This window comes from Eptatretus burgeri, chromosome 14, assembly GCF_056783735.1.
Source record: "Eptatretus burgeri isolate ZD-2024b chromosome 14, Ebu_testis_v1, whole genome shotgun sequence".
Classification (NCBI taxonomy): Eukaryota; Metazoa; Chordata; class Myxini; order Myxiniformes; family Myxinidae; genus Eptatretus; species Eptatretus burgeri.
This window is the reverse complement of record NC_140974.1, coordinates 64,675,460-64,689,092: the sequence shown is the minus strand read 5'-3', so window position 1 is coordinate 64,689,092 and position 13,633 is coordinate 64,675,460. Positions and strand designations below refer to the sequence as shown.

The 13,633-nt window shown below is 40.8% G+C and overlaps 1 protein-coding gene and 1 pseudogene across 1 annotated transcript; both read left to right on the top strand.

Moving 5' to 3' along the window:
* Positions 1-845: 845 nt before the first annotated feature.
* MRPL23 (mitochondrial ribosomal protein L23) lies at positions 846-12,602 on the top strand. Its single transcript, XM_085855262.1, has 5 exons — positions 846-1,001; positions 1,219-1,341; positions 3,014-3,096; positions 3,200-3,270; positions 11,493-12,602. The coding sequence occupies exons 1-5, from the start codon at positions 985-987 to the stop codon at positions 11,775-11,777; spliced, it is 579 nt and encodes a 192-aa protein (XP_085711388.1). The 5' UTR covers positions 846-984; the 3' UTR covers positions 11,778-12,602.
* On the top strand, positions 6,539-8,059 carry LOC147013431 (uncharacterized; annotated as a pseudogene).
* Positions 12,603-13,633: the final 1,031 nt, after the last annotated feature.

Below are 13,633 nucleotides of genomic sequence, written 5' to 3'. Positions count from 1 at the left end.
GGTGTTTAGTATTTAAGGAGATCCGGATCCTGTATATAAAAGAGCCGCGTCCGAAAGGTTTTGTCAGAAGAAGAAGAAGAAGAAGAAGAAGAAGAAGAAGAAGAAGAAGAAGAAGAAGAAGAAGAAGAAGAAGAAGAAGAAGAAGAAGAAGAAGAAGAAGAAGAAGAAGAAGAAGAAGAAGAAGAAGAAGATGATCATCTTTTGGAGCCAGCGAACCTACGCGAGATGCGGCTAAAAATAGCTCGGGTTACGTGTATAAAGCAAAAACATACCGACTGCTTATAAACACCTCACACAGGAATGTAAACGGTGTATACTTATAATACCCTCTCCCACCTCGAGGCCGCGCCACACGATACCACACGATACACATTTACGTAGATAACTTGCGTCGTCCCCACCCCGATACATTATTATTGGGGCCATGCTGATGCACGCAGCAAGTCTGGATGTAATTGGCCAGAACTGAGGGAGTGGCGGCGCGCGCGACGCACGTAAGGATTAATTAAATAATTACCTGATGTTGTTCCGACACTACATTGCTTAAAATGATAATTTTTCTCGATTTTCACATTCGATAATTCGGATCTCGTATTGTTCTTGTAATTATGAGTAAAACTTCGTTTGCCTTTAAAATGTACAGTCATTGAGACTTGGAATAATGAATGTTCATGGTTATACGGAGCAAAAATGTCATTCAAAAAAAAATCATATTATCTCTTACATTTCCTAACAACATGCGAATTATAACGAAGAGGCTAAAGTGTTCACGTAGGTCGTAGAACGTGAAGATTCTGGAAGCGGTGTATATCGTAACTCGCTATGTCATGCAGCTGGTCTCAGATTAAAAAAAAAATTTTGGCGTGGTTATAATTAGCCGAACGTTGCATTTTTTTAAAAACGTAATTAGTAAACTTTTGTTTATAATCGAGAGAAACATAAGAATTAGCGGGAGTTTCCACAGGAAGAGTTGGGTGTGAAAAGATGGCGCGCAAAGTGATGTAAGTTCCGCGTCTGTTAAACTCGGCACGATTAGAAGTGTTTTCAACATTCGTTTCCTTTACCGATTAGTTTGTTTATAACTGAGTGATATGAACCCTTGATATGCAAAACAACTTTCCAAAATACTCGTGTACTGTATAAGTGTTTTTCTTGCATGTGTCCTTGTTATGTCCAACCTGCTCATGCTGAACTCGAGTCCCGTCACTCTTGCCCTAGATATCCGTTATACCAGCTGGGTAACCCACAGCATCGTGTGTTTCGAACCAATTTCTGGTTGACTCTCGTGCGGCCTGGTGTGGAACAGCCTCCCGACATCGTCCAGTTTCGTGTTCCGCTCGAGTAAGTGAGGAAGGAAGTATTATATTTATAACTAGAGGGGGCACTCAGTAGAGCGCATACCTTCGCCAACGCTACATTTTGCCCCCCCCCCCGTCCCCAGAAACCGTTGATTGTGAGGGTATTTAATCCCATACCACATCTGCCATCTCATATGTGTTATGATGGCTTAAAAACATTAAATTTCCTGTGTCATATCGTATTTCACAACATTGGGCATTGAATTCACAACATTTTGGCATTGGTTGCATGCAAATTGGATAAAAATCGACCGCACTATGGCAAAATGACGATTTTGACCTTTTCATGACCTCGACCTTGACCTTTGTATTCTTAATTTTGTAATTGGTATTAGAGTGTGGGGAACAGAACAGTCAACATTTTGGTGTTTGTTTCATGCAAATCGGATAACAATTGACCGTGTTATGACTAAAACCGCACATTTTGCAATGTCATGACCCCCCCCCTGACCTTTGACTCCCAACCGCTAATAAGGGTTATTAAGTCATTGTGTCATGTCACATATCACAAGATGGGGCATTGAAGTCTGAACATTTTGGCATTAGTTGCATGCAAATTGGATACAAATTGACCGCGCTGTGGTAAAAAGACGATTTTGACCTTTTTATGACCTTGACCTTTGACCCAATCGCTCCCAAAATCTAATCAAATGGTCCTCGGATAATAACCAATCATCCCACCAAATTTGCTGCGATTCAGTTCAATACTTTTCGAGTTATGCGAATAACAAACAAACAAACAAACACACATATTCACAAATAAATAAATAAATACACAGCGATCAAAACATAACCTTCGCAACAAAGTTTGCGAAGGTAACTAGAGGGGGAGCACTCGGTAGAGTGCAAAACCTCCGCCGCCAATACTGCAAGGTCACTCAAGTGAAGCTGATATCCTTTTCATTCAATTTGATGTCAACAGTGCTCACAGAGTTATACTTTGCAACTTTCCCTTTTACTTTTAACTTTTACATACTCAATTCATTTGTCATAACTAGATTCCTTGAGACAAATTGATTTTACGTGGGTATATCCACCTGAAGTTCCAAAATCAGCCGCAATTATAATTTTGGCATGTTTTTGTTGGAAATCACTTATAACATGTAGAAATGGAAAAAAAAAATCGAAATTTTGTTGAAAAAAAAGTTGCAAAATTTTTTTTTTCTCTAACAATTTTTTTTTTGGGGGGGGGAGGGTTGGAAATCACTTATAACATGTAGAAATGCAAAAAAAAAAATTCAGATATTTTTTTCAAAATGGTGGCCATGTTGGATTTTGGACCTAGTCCAAAATTTAATGGCATGATCCTTGGAACAGACCTAATCCCCCACCAAGTTTTGTCGAAATCCGTCGAGGAGTTTTTCTGTAATACTGTTCACAAACAAACAGAAAGGGGTGAAAACAGTAACCTCCGATCTTCGATGGCGGAGGTTAACAAAGATGTGAAGATTGAACAATTTAATGCCGAATTTCTTGTGAATAGGATTGATGAATAATACTTGGGGCTACCTTCAAATATAATTCTTTTCCTCCTTGGCCATGACCTGTTCACCTAATTACCATTAAAATGTCAAATTTGTCCTTTGATTTTGATAAGAGAAGAGAAAAAAAAAAAGAATGTAATTGTCCTGCTTTTTTTTTTTTCTTTCCACCAGAATGACCAAGTATGATGTGAGAAATTACTTAAAAAGCATATACGAGGTACCGGTCGTTGCTGTGAGAACGAGGATACAACACGGTGAGAGAAAGAGACGAGGTTTGAATGAACTGACACTTTACAAATGGAGTGAACACTGCACCTCTGAAATGTCACCTCCCCTCTCACCTCCACGATGTTTCAGGGAAGAATAAGAAGAATCATTTGAACCAGCGGGTAAAGCAACCGGACTACAAGGTGGCATACGTGCAGCTGGTATGCCCCCCCCCTCCCCGATATTTGTTTCAAACTCTTTAGTCTAACTTGGTTTATCTTGCACTTTTCCTTGAACAAAATTTTGTGGCACATTTTCGCTGGAAACGACTTGCAGTCCTTTTTGCCAAAGACTTGCAGAATTTTGCTAACCAGACTCGATGGTGGAATGGTTTGCGCGTCCGCTCTGGGAGTTTGGCTTTTCAAGCTCCGGCTCACTCGTACCAAAACCTTTACAAACGGTACATACTACTTCCTTGCTCGACATTCAGCATTTAAAACGATAAGAGCACGGACAATTCCCATCTAGGTAAGTTTTATCCATGGGGAGGAGGAAATTCCTTCTTCGGAAATGCCACGCTGAATGCGGTGAGAATGGCAGTGGTGGAGCAACTTAGCATAACAATTGTGCATTTTGTAAGGAAAGCATCAAATTTGGCACACTAGTAGCCTCTCATATTATGAACAGATTTGGATATTGGGCCATCTCAAATTCAACCGTTGATGGCTGTGGCAGCCATTTTCCACTGCCATTAAAAATTTTTAGATGGCCCAATTTCCAAATCTGTTCATAATATGATGGGCTACTAGTGTGCCAAATTTGGTGCTTTCCTCACAAAATTCACAATTGTTATGCTATATTTAGCTAAGTTGCCCCACGACAGTGCCATTATTGTGGTGACGTCGGCACACAGAGCCCTGGTAAATGTGTTGCTTCCCCCAATGGTTACTGGATTTTTCTCCTCGAAGTTCGTCGTGATCGTTGTAGGATTCTTTCCTCATAGCTCCTGGCAAACCTCGTGAGTCGATCGTTGTAGGATTCTTTAGGTTGTTGTGGAATCTTTTCCTCCTCGAGAGTTCAACGTCTAGCTGACTCGGTTTTGTTATGTATCGTGTTAAATAAACCACAGACTCCAGTAAAATCAAATGTACACAAGTAGTTCTTTCTTTTGTACAATTTATTTCTAATCTATCCTCTAGTTCAGCTGTGATCCCGCTCCCTCCGCAATTTCTCTCCTTCATATATATACCATTTGAAAGTAGAGAGGGCTTTTTTGATAGCAAAGAACAGAAAGTACAGCTTATCAGCCCGGTCACCTTGTGCTTGCAAAAGAACCAAACAATGTCCAAAGTGTCAAAGAAAGACAAGATTATAAGTAGGTGGTAGGCCTTAACAATTAAATAATAGAACAGTAGAGAGTAAAAAAGAAAACAAAAAAAAAAACACTTTGACCTAGTCAGACTGAGGCAAGGGTTTCTTGTCGAAAGAGTAATAATTTCCCCAACACTGTGTTTGTCTGAACTCAAGCACTGTGCTATTTGATGTGTGTGTACATGTGTAATTTACATGACAGTTCTTCCATGAGCCTTAGACCTTGTGCCTGGTGTTGGCTTAATGGTTTGAGTGGTGGGCTTGGGGTCCTCGGGTCCTGAGTTCAAATCCCGCTCAGCTGTTGAATTAATACCAGGTAGGGTTAACTCAGCCTGTCATCCTTCCGAGGTCGGCAAAATAAGTACCAGCATGCTGGTGTGCTGTGTCGGAGTGGTGACCCGTCTAGGATTGTGCCCAATAGCCAAGGAGACTGCTTAAGCAGCACCAACGCTATGCACAGAGTATGGTCCCAATCTCCTCCTCCTCCTTAGACCTTGTATAAAAAAACACCACAATGTGCATTGGATTCTAATACGTGGTGCGTGACAACTTGCGACATGTTTGATCATATCCCAAAAGTAGTCCGGGAGCTAGGTGAGATTTGTTCAACATGGAATGTGCAGAAGGTTTCGGGTGCCAGTGCTGTAGAATTAGGTTAAGGGACCCCAAAAACCTGATTCTTAAGTTACGCCATTGGTGGGTGGGGTGGGGGTGCCACCCCAAAACACACCCCAAATTGTATTTGTTCAACATGAAGGGTGCAAATATCACTCCAGTGTCATTTGGTAGAGGAAAGTACACTGAATGAGAAAATTGAACTTAAGAATGGGATTTGTGGTGGAGAGGGTACTTAAGAACGAGGTTAATTAACTGCTAATTGGACATTTATTTAACATAAAAGGTGCAAGTCTAATACCAACATTAAAATTTACCCATAGACGATATAAGTTTAATTCATCAACTTAAGAATGTAATTGGTGGTGGAAAGTGTACTTAAGAAAGGTCAAAGGTCACAGATGAATCATTTTTGACTTTATGACCCTTTTTGCAGGTTTTCAATTCACAAGTTCACAGAAATGTTGTTTATAGAAAGATGCAACAGGGTCATATACAAAGTCAATAAATCTTGGGCCACCAGTCTCGGTAAAATGTAATTTTATAACGAAAATCGCACTCTTTTGACCCCTTTAACAAATTTAAATTTTAATTAGCATTAAAAGTGTGAGGATAAAACCTTGCATTTAATGTAGATTAGAATGATACTATGTATGAACACTCACTTAAGAATGATATTTCTGGTGGTAAAGGTACATAAGAAAGGGTTGAAGGTAAGTTTGTACCGAGTGACCCCTAATTAAAATGCAATCAACATGAAAGATGCAACAGTGAAACCAGTCCCTAAAGTTTGAAATGGGTACCTAGATTCATGATCACTAACTTAAGAAGGGTTAGTATGGTAGTAAAGGTACTTAAGATGAGGAGATAGTCCAGTTGGCATGATTGACATAAATTTTTTTTTTTTAATGATTTGGCATTCCATCGCTCAAGTCAGTGCTGCCACCTATTTTCAAAGATTCCTGAAATGTACAGGCTATGTGAGGGCCAAGAAGAGTAATGAAGAAAAACTGCTGACCAATTTCAGAGGTTACATCCATTTTAGCATGTTATATGAGAATCTATAGGTGAGTTTAAGTAGACTACATGTAGGCCTATGTCAGAAGTTGGACTGTAGGCCATGCCATCAGGCTGGCTCCTATTGCATAACTCTGATCCAATGTATGCAGCTTAATGGGATGCCTAGTGTACAATAATCTAGTTGAGTATTTTGTGTATTACTGAAGCAATACATGTGTGGTAGGCATGCCGGTGGCAGAAGAGGACAGCGGGTCTGTCCACATGCCCCACTTCCCAATATATAATTTTTGGCTTCACGGTTCACCCATGTACCGTACCCTTCTCTGATTTATTGAACTATTTTACCCCTTCTGATCCTTTCCCTTTAGTTGCAAACTGACGATGGGGTGTATCAACTATCATGTTCAGAGACTGCTCACTTGTTTTACGATATGCTTTGCCTACCACCAAAACCAACATTCCTTTTATTCCAGAGCCCTGACAATGGATTCATCGAATCCATCAGAACCTGGTACATCTGGTGCTCGAGTGGCAGACGCCAGAACATGCATCCTTCACATTGAACAGCCATCTACCAGTACCAGTAGCGAGCAACCAAGCCCTGATGTTTTGTCCTTCAATCCTGAAAAATGGGCCGTTGTCAAAGAAGCTGCATCCAAGAGGGCACTCAAGAAGAACTTCAAAGGCTCAAAATACTTTCAAGTCGTCCAATCGCTGCCAAATAACGTTGCTATATCTCAAGGATACCACGTCCAATGCTGCAAGAACTTTAATGCTGTTCCACAGACTGGTGTGACTGTGAGTACCCCTGCTCCAAAACAACTACGTTCAAATATTCAGTCGCCACCAGGTTCATGTCCATCGGGTATTTTCCCCATTAAGTGCCTTTTCTGCAGGAAAGTACGACACAAGAAAGGTAGCACAGAGGAAACCCTCACTGCATGTGAAACGAAGCAGGCAGAATCAACAATCAAAGCTGCTGCTGTTGCAAGGAATGACTATAGACTCCTAGGAAAAGTTGCAGACATTGACTTTGTAGCTAAGGAAGTGGAATATCATCATAGTTGCAGACGTCTCTATATCAATTTGGCATCTGTAAAATCAACCAGCTGTGAAACTGGACAAAAGAAGTCCAATAATAAAGCACTCCTTGGTATATAAGGATATATTGAAGAGTGGGTTATCAAAAAACGTTGGCTAGAATACCTTGTATCTCTTTACAGCCGATATGTAGAAATGTGTGAGGATGCCGATGTGGAGCCAATTACATCTGCTCAAAACTTGTCAAAGAATCTACTGAAAAGATTCAATCAAATTGAAATGAGTCGTGTTAAATCACTCAAAAGAGGTGATGTGTTTGTGAAAGGGTTGGGTGAAGCTGCTCTCTGTTCGGCTTTTGATTGCATTCATTCATCAGAGGCAGCTATTGGAAAGGCTGCATTAGTTTTGCATGAATCGATCAAAGCAGTGCAGAGAACTCCCCGACCAGATAATCCCAGTCTGAATGATCTGAAGACTGGCGAAGCTCCAGTTCCAGATCTCTTGCTGTCATTCTACAGGGTTCTGTATGGTGGTGCAAATCCTGTAAAATATAGTGAAAAGGTTGAACGATATGTTGCCTCATCCAGTCGAGATGCACTTTTCATTGTGAGAAATGGCAATGTAAAACCAGGCAAACGTATTGCTCTTGGCATGGCGATTAAGTCAATGACCGGCAGCAAAAAGCTGGGAAGAATATTGAACAGAGTTGGACATATTGTCAATTATCATGCACTTGAAGAACCTGAGACAGCACTGGGGGAATCTATACAGGCTAGACAGATGGCATGTCCAGAGGGTGCTGTTGTAGGGACACCAATGGGGCTTGCATTTGACAATTTTGACGAGTTAACTGGGACACTATCTGGTGCCGATACTCTCCACGATACCATGGGTATACCCTATTAGAACAAGACCCCACAAACTCGAGATGAATCAAATGGTTGGAACATCATCAGGAAATAGTCGCAGATACATTGACATCACTGCCATTGGTGCCAGCATCGGACAGCCTCTCTGCTCTGCCTTACCAGGATTCCATGTGTTCACCGGATCAGACTACACCTCCTCTTTCCACGGGAAGGGAAAAGTTCGCCCCTTTACACAGCTTGTGAAAGACAATGATGCCCAGAAAGCATTTTCAGAGATGACCAAAGGAACGATAACCAATGAAGACAGAGACACCCTGAACAAATTTACAACCAAGATGTACGGTTTAAAGGGAAAAGATGTCTCAATGACCATCGCTACAACATATTTGAAAAGACATATAGACCAAAGGTCAGAGCTGAGAACTGCCTAGCGAAGCTGAAGGGCATTGACGCCAACCTGATTCCTCCCTGTGAATCTGAGGTTTCCAAACACATGAGCAGATCATCATTCGTGGCAAAGATGTGGGCCAATGCTGACAAATCAGAAATCTGCCAGCATCCATCAGCTGATGGGTGGGAGTTGGTGGATGATCAATATGAAATCACTTGGTTCGACGGTCGGTCCTCAACTTCCAGATTCTTTGACCCCAGACGAAGATGATGCCTTGGATCCAGAAAGCTCTGATGACAGCGACTTCAGCATTTCTTCATCTGATGATGAAGACTGCCTATCTTCTGATGAAGATTAGTTGTGCGGTAACTGAAATGAAACAAACACCAGGTCCTAGCTCTGCCAAATGCATGACGCTATGTTTACCCTCAGTGCTGGTAATACAATGCAAATTGACCTTTAGCCCGGTACAGAGTGACTGAGCTCACAAGCAATATTAAATAATTTTTCAGAATATCACAAGGGATGTTCAATATCATCACCAGTTTGCTACCTGTCATTGATTGATGCCAAATGATCTATTGATGTTGAGTTGATGTCAATCATGCCAACTGGTCTATCTCCTCATCTTAAGTACCTTTACCACCATACTAATCTATGTACCCATTTCAAACTTTAGCGACTGGTTTCACTGTTGCATCTTTCATGTTGATTGCATTTTTAATTAGGGGTCACTCGGTGCAAACTTTACTACAACCCCTTCTTATGTACCTTTACCACCAGAAATATCATTCTTAAGTGAGTGATTATACATAGTATCATTCTAATCCACATTAAATCCAAGTTTTCATCCTCGCAATTTTTATGTTAATTAAACTTTTAATTGGTTAAAGGGGTCAAAATAGTACGATTTTCGTTATAAAATTACATTTTACCGAGACTGGTGGCCCAAGATTTATTGACTTTGTATATGACCCTGTTGCATCTTTCTATAAACAACATTTCTGTGATCTTGTGAATTGAAAACCTGCAAAAAGGGTCATAAACTCAAAAATGGTTCATCCGTGACCTTTGACCTTTCTTAAGTACACTTTCCAGCACCAATTACATTCTTAAGTTGATGAATAAAACTTATGTTGTCTATGGGTAAATTTTAATTTTGGTTTTAGACTTGCACCTTTTATGTTAAATAAATGTCCAATTAGCAGTTAATTAACCTCGTTCTTAAGTACCCTCTCCACCACAAATCCCATTCTTAAGTTCAATTTTCTCATTCAGTGTATTTTCTTCTACCAAATGACACTGGTGTGATATTTGCACCCTTCATGTTGAACAAATACAATTTGGGGTGCATTTTGGGGTGGCACCCCCACCCCACCCACCACTGGCATAACTTAAGAATGGGTTTTTGGGGTCCCCTAACCTAATTCTACAGCACTGGCACCCGAAACCTTCTGCACCTTCCATGTTGAACAAATCTCACCTAGCTTCCGGACTAATTCTCGACGAAATTTGTATCTCAAATTGTAAGAATGTCATGGTGATGACTACAGCTATGTAAAGTCCATTTTACAATCATTGTGCCTGTACTGTACCGCATAAGCTTGATAAATGATGGAATTGCAAAATTAAATATGACATTGTTGTTTGTTTACTTAAGCAACATGAAAACATTAATCTGCTCCTTCTCAGTTTGTTTCATTTTTCACGCCACAATTTAATCTTTGCTGTGCTGTACTGAACTCCAAGCATGTGATGAGATTGGAGACAAAAATATTTTTGCCATCACCAATGTTGTGGTCTTGTCCCCTGTTGACCATTTTCTGTGATTTGCGCTGGAGTAGTATGGGTGTCGTCTTCTTTCTTTTTTTTTGTATGCGGCACCAGGCTGCAGGGTCGCATCATTGGCTGAGGGTGCAGCTGTGCTGCTTTTGTTTTACAGATTTTTACAGGTAGAGCAGGATTTTTACATTGCGTGCGCTGTATACAATTACACCGAGTTTGAAATGTCCCCGGTGTCTACCACATCTCCGGTGTCCCCCCTCCCACACACACGTGCCCGTGACAGCCAATGACGGCCGTCCGGTAGATGCAGTGCGTAACCTAGACTGAAATGGCGACAATTGACAAATACCCGAGTATTTCAATGGAAATTTGTGAAACTAACGTGTTATATATGTGAAAACCATTGAATTTATTGCTTGACGGAAAAAAGCAAGAAACGCGCCCCTCTCATGTACGAACGACCGAAAGACGTCATTTCCGCCCACCATCGCATTTCGCGCCGAACGCTGAAAGCTAAGTTATTCTTATGCCATCATTCTTTTGTGGCCTCCTGCCACGCTGTATCGAACGATTTCATTCTTTCTGTTGTATGTAAAGGTGCTTATAACAATAATAACAATATTTTTACATGTCAAATATTAAGTACGCTTTTTAATTGTTTTTCAACTGAAAAAGCATAAATTGCATATTTTAACATTAGTTAGTGTATTCATTTGCTTCACCACACGTGCTGTATTGAAGGATTTCACTTGTTTTAATTGTTCATGCTGCTGGCGATGGCTCACCGACTCGGCACGAAGGACACTGTGGGGTCTTTGACATCCCCCAACTCCTGCCGGCAAGAATGCTGGCAGATGGGATGCCCGGTTTAATGTTCATCTGAGGGATGGCACGCACACTTGTGAATCGCCCTGTCTGTGAAACACCAGGATGACAGTTTATCGTTTTGGTCGGGATTCAAACTCAGGCTAGACAGCTGAGAGGCGAGTGGGCATACCTATAGGCAAAGTACGAGTGTTACTTCCCATAATGAGTCCACTGTATGAGTGATCCCTTCCTGAAATGATTTTTGAAAAGGTAATTACAGAATAACACTCACCTTTGAGCTGTTGGAGCACCTGGGCAATATATCAACTTCCTCAATTAATCTCTGTGTAGAAAGGGTTATTTTGTGCCCACGATGTGACTGGGTATTCTCAATACATATGCAAAATTTGGAAGACATCGGCCTAGTCGTTTGAGTCTAAAGTATCAACGAACTGCCAAACAGACACGCTGAATTTTTTTTTTTGATAAATAGGTGACATTGAAATCTATTGTTCTGTTCACTTTTCTCATGACTTCTCCCCAGGGTCAAAACGAAACGTTTTCCTTTCCTGACATCTTCCCTGGAAAGTCGTTACCTCACGCCCTGGAGCCTCAGAAATCGAAGATTAGAGGATCCATATGGAAAGAGCCAGAAAGTGATGAAGTCAAGCCTGTGGAAAAGACTGAAGATAATGTATCCACGGGAGTAGATTCTATGCCAAGATCTGCAGAGGAGTTTAAGAAACAGTATGACGAGATAAACCAGAAGGAGCTTCGTGGTTTCAGAGATCCTTCCAGATATGGAGTTAACCATTGGTGGGGACTATGACCAGATGCTTGTACATGTGGTGCTGGTGGATGCACGACAAGTATTACAGGTATTATCCCAGTTATGGCACAATTTACTGACACGTATAGGAACAGAGCATACAAAATGCATTTACATGCAAAGGAGTAAAAAGTACTGTCGTATTAGTTTGGACTCTTCCAGGACAAAAGTTTGAATCAAACTCGTTTTGTCCATTTAAATCCTGATCAAGGTGCCAGCGATAAGTCACCTGTCCTTTGTGAAGTACACAGTAAGTTATTTATTTGATGTCCACCGAGCGGTGCAGCAAGATGGGTCCTCCAGCTGAACGTCCATCTAAGGGACGGGGCATGCGTTGATGTGTCCACCTCCATGAAAAACACCAGGGTGGCAGTTTATAGCTATGGAAATATTCAAAAACAAGACTGACAACTCGGAGGTGAGTGTGCATATCTCTTTGGCCTTGGCTGTCCTGCCAGCTGGATTTGGAACATATAGCTCATTATAAACATCGTTGAATATTATTGTTTGATTTTGATTAAAATCCACAACAAATGAACTAATATGTTGTTTGGCTTTTAAAAAATTACATTGCAATGTCAGAAATTATAATTATAAATTAACAATCGCTGGCTGTCCTTGATTTCCTCTGTACCTAGCGGAATATCATTTGTCTTCGATTTTTCTTTTGACCATCAGTGCAATGTTGGATGAAATACCGTATTAATCTTTGTGCGAAATGTAATTATGACTGCGATGTGTATCCTGTACTCACCTAAGTCATGAAATACATTTTTGAATGTGACATTTTGTCTCTCAAATGGATAATAAAATAACATCAAATTATGTGACTGGTGACACATTTCAGAAGAAACACCACAAATCAAACTTTCCACATTTATACACTTACTGGTGGCTTGTGCTTGCATTTTGCAAACAGATAAACAAGATACATGTCACGCTTAGCACGATACTGAAAGGCCATGAACGCTGGCTTCTCCGGGTGTTTATAAGCATTGCAATGTACCCAGCGATTCGTAGCTATGATGAACGGACATTCGATAATATGAGTGAAGAAGTGAAAAAAAAAAAAAACTTTATCGTGAAGAAATCGTTGCGGCCTGTTTCAAGTCGAGGCATGGTTGGTTGAGCAGGCCAAAAAAACATGGTGAATATTCCAGCGAGGTAATCGAGGATGCGCCTCGACCTCATCAAAAGCGAGCTGGTCAAGGATTCGCCTGACGAAGGATATAATTAAATAAAGCCATTAATTATATATGTTCAAAAAGGGTGTTTTAATTAAACCAAACACCCAATTTCCTCCTGATGACTTCATCTTTGCTTTTTGCTTGTTTGGGTTCCTTCTGATGACTCCAATGCAGGACTGTTCCTATTTGGTCTTCCAATTTGATTTAAATTGAATTTATTTTAATCCCATTCTAAATCCAATTGAATAATAATAATTTTAAAACGTCATGGGTCAGGGTCAGGTGTTCAATCAAAGCTGGGTTGGATCAAAGCGGAACATCTTGGTACCTGGTCATCACTACCAGCAGTTATAAAGTGGCAGTTCTAGTTATGTCTCCTATTAAATACTGTACGTAACGCACCAAAACACAAACACTACACAAAACAAGTCCTGGCAAGAGTACAATCTCTGATTGCTCTTTTTCTTGTTCCCACGGTGTGTGTTGGTGTTCTTCCTCCGCCATGGGGCCGTGCACCCAGCGGCGGTGCTGTGATGCAGATGGTAACTGAGACATGTAGCCCATACAGTACTGTAGTGTACCTATTTCTGCATCAACACTGGGGCAGTGAATGCTCAATTGGACAAAAAACTGTTAATGTGTGCTTGTGCTGCATGCAGAAAATATCAA

What these genes read in the sequence shown, in the direction of transcription:
- MRPL23 (XM_085855262.1), top strand. An exon ending in GAGAACGAGGATACAACACG is followed by an intron (nt 3,097 to 3,199) that starts GTGAGAGAAAGA and finishes ACGATGTTTCAG; the next exon opens with GGAAGAATAAGAAGAATCAT. An exon ending in AGGTGGCATACGTGCAGCTG is followed by an intron (nt 3,271 to 11,492) that starts GTATGCCCCCCC and finishes ACTTCTCCCCAG; the next exon opens with GGTCAAAACGAAACGTTTTC.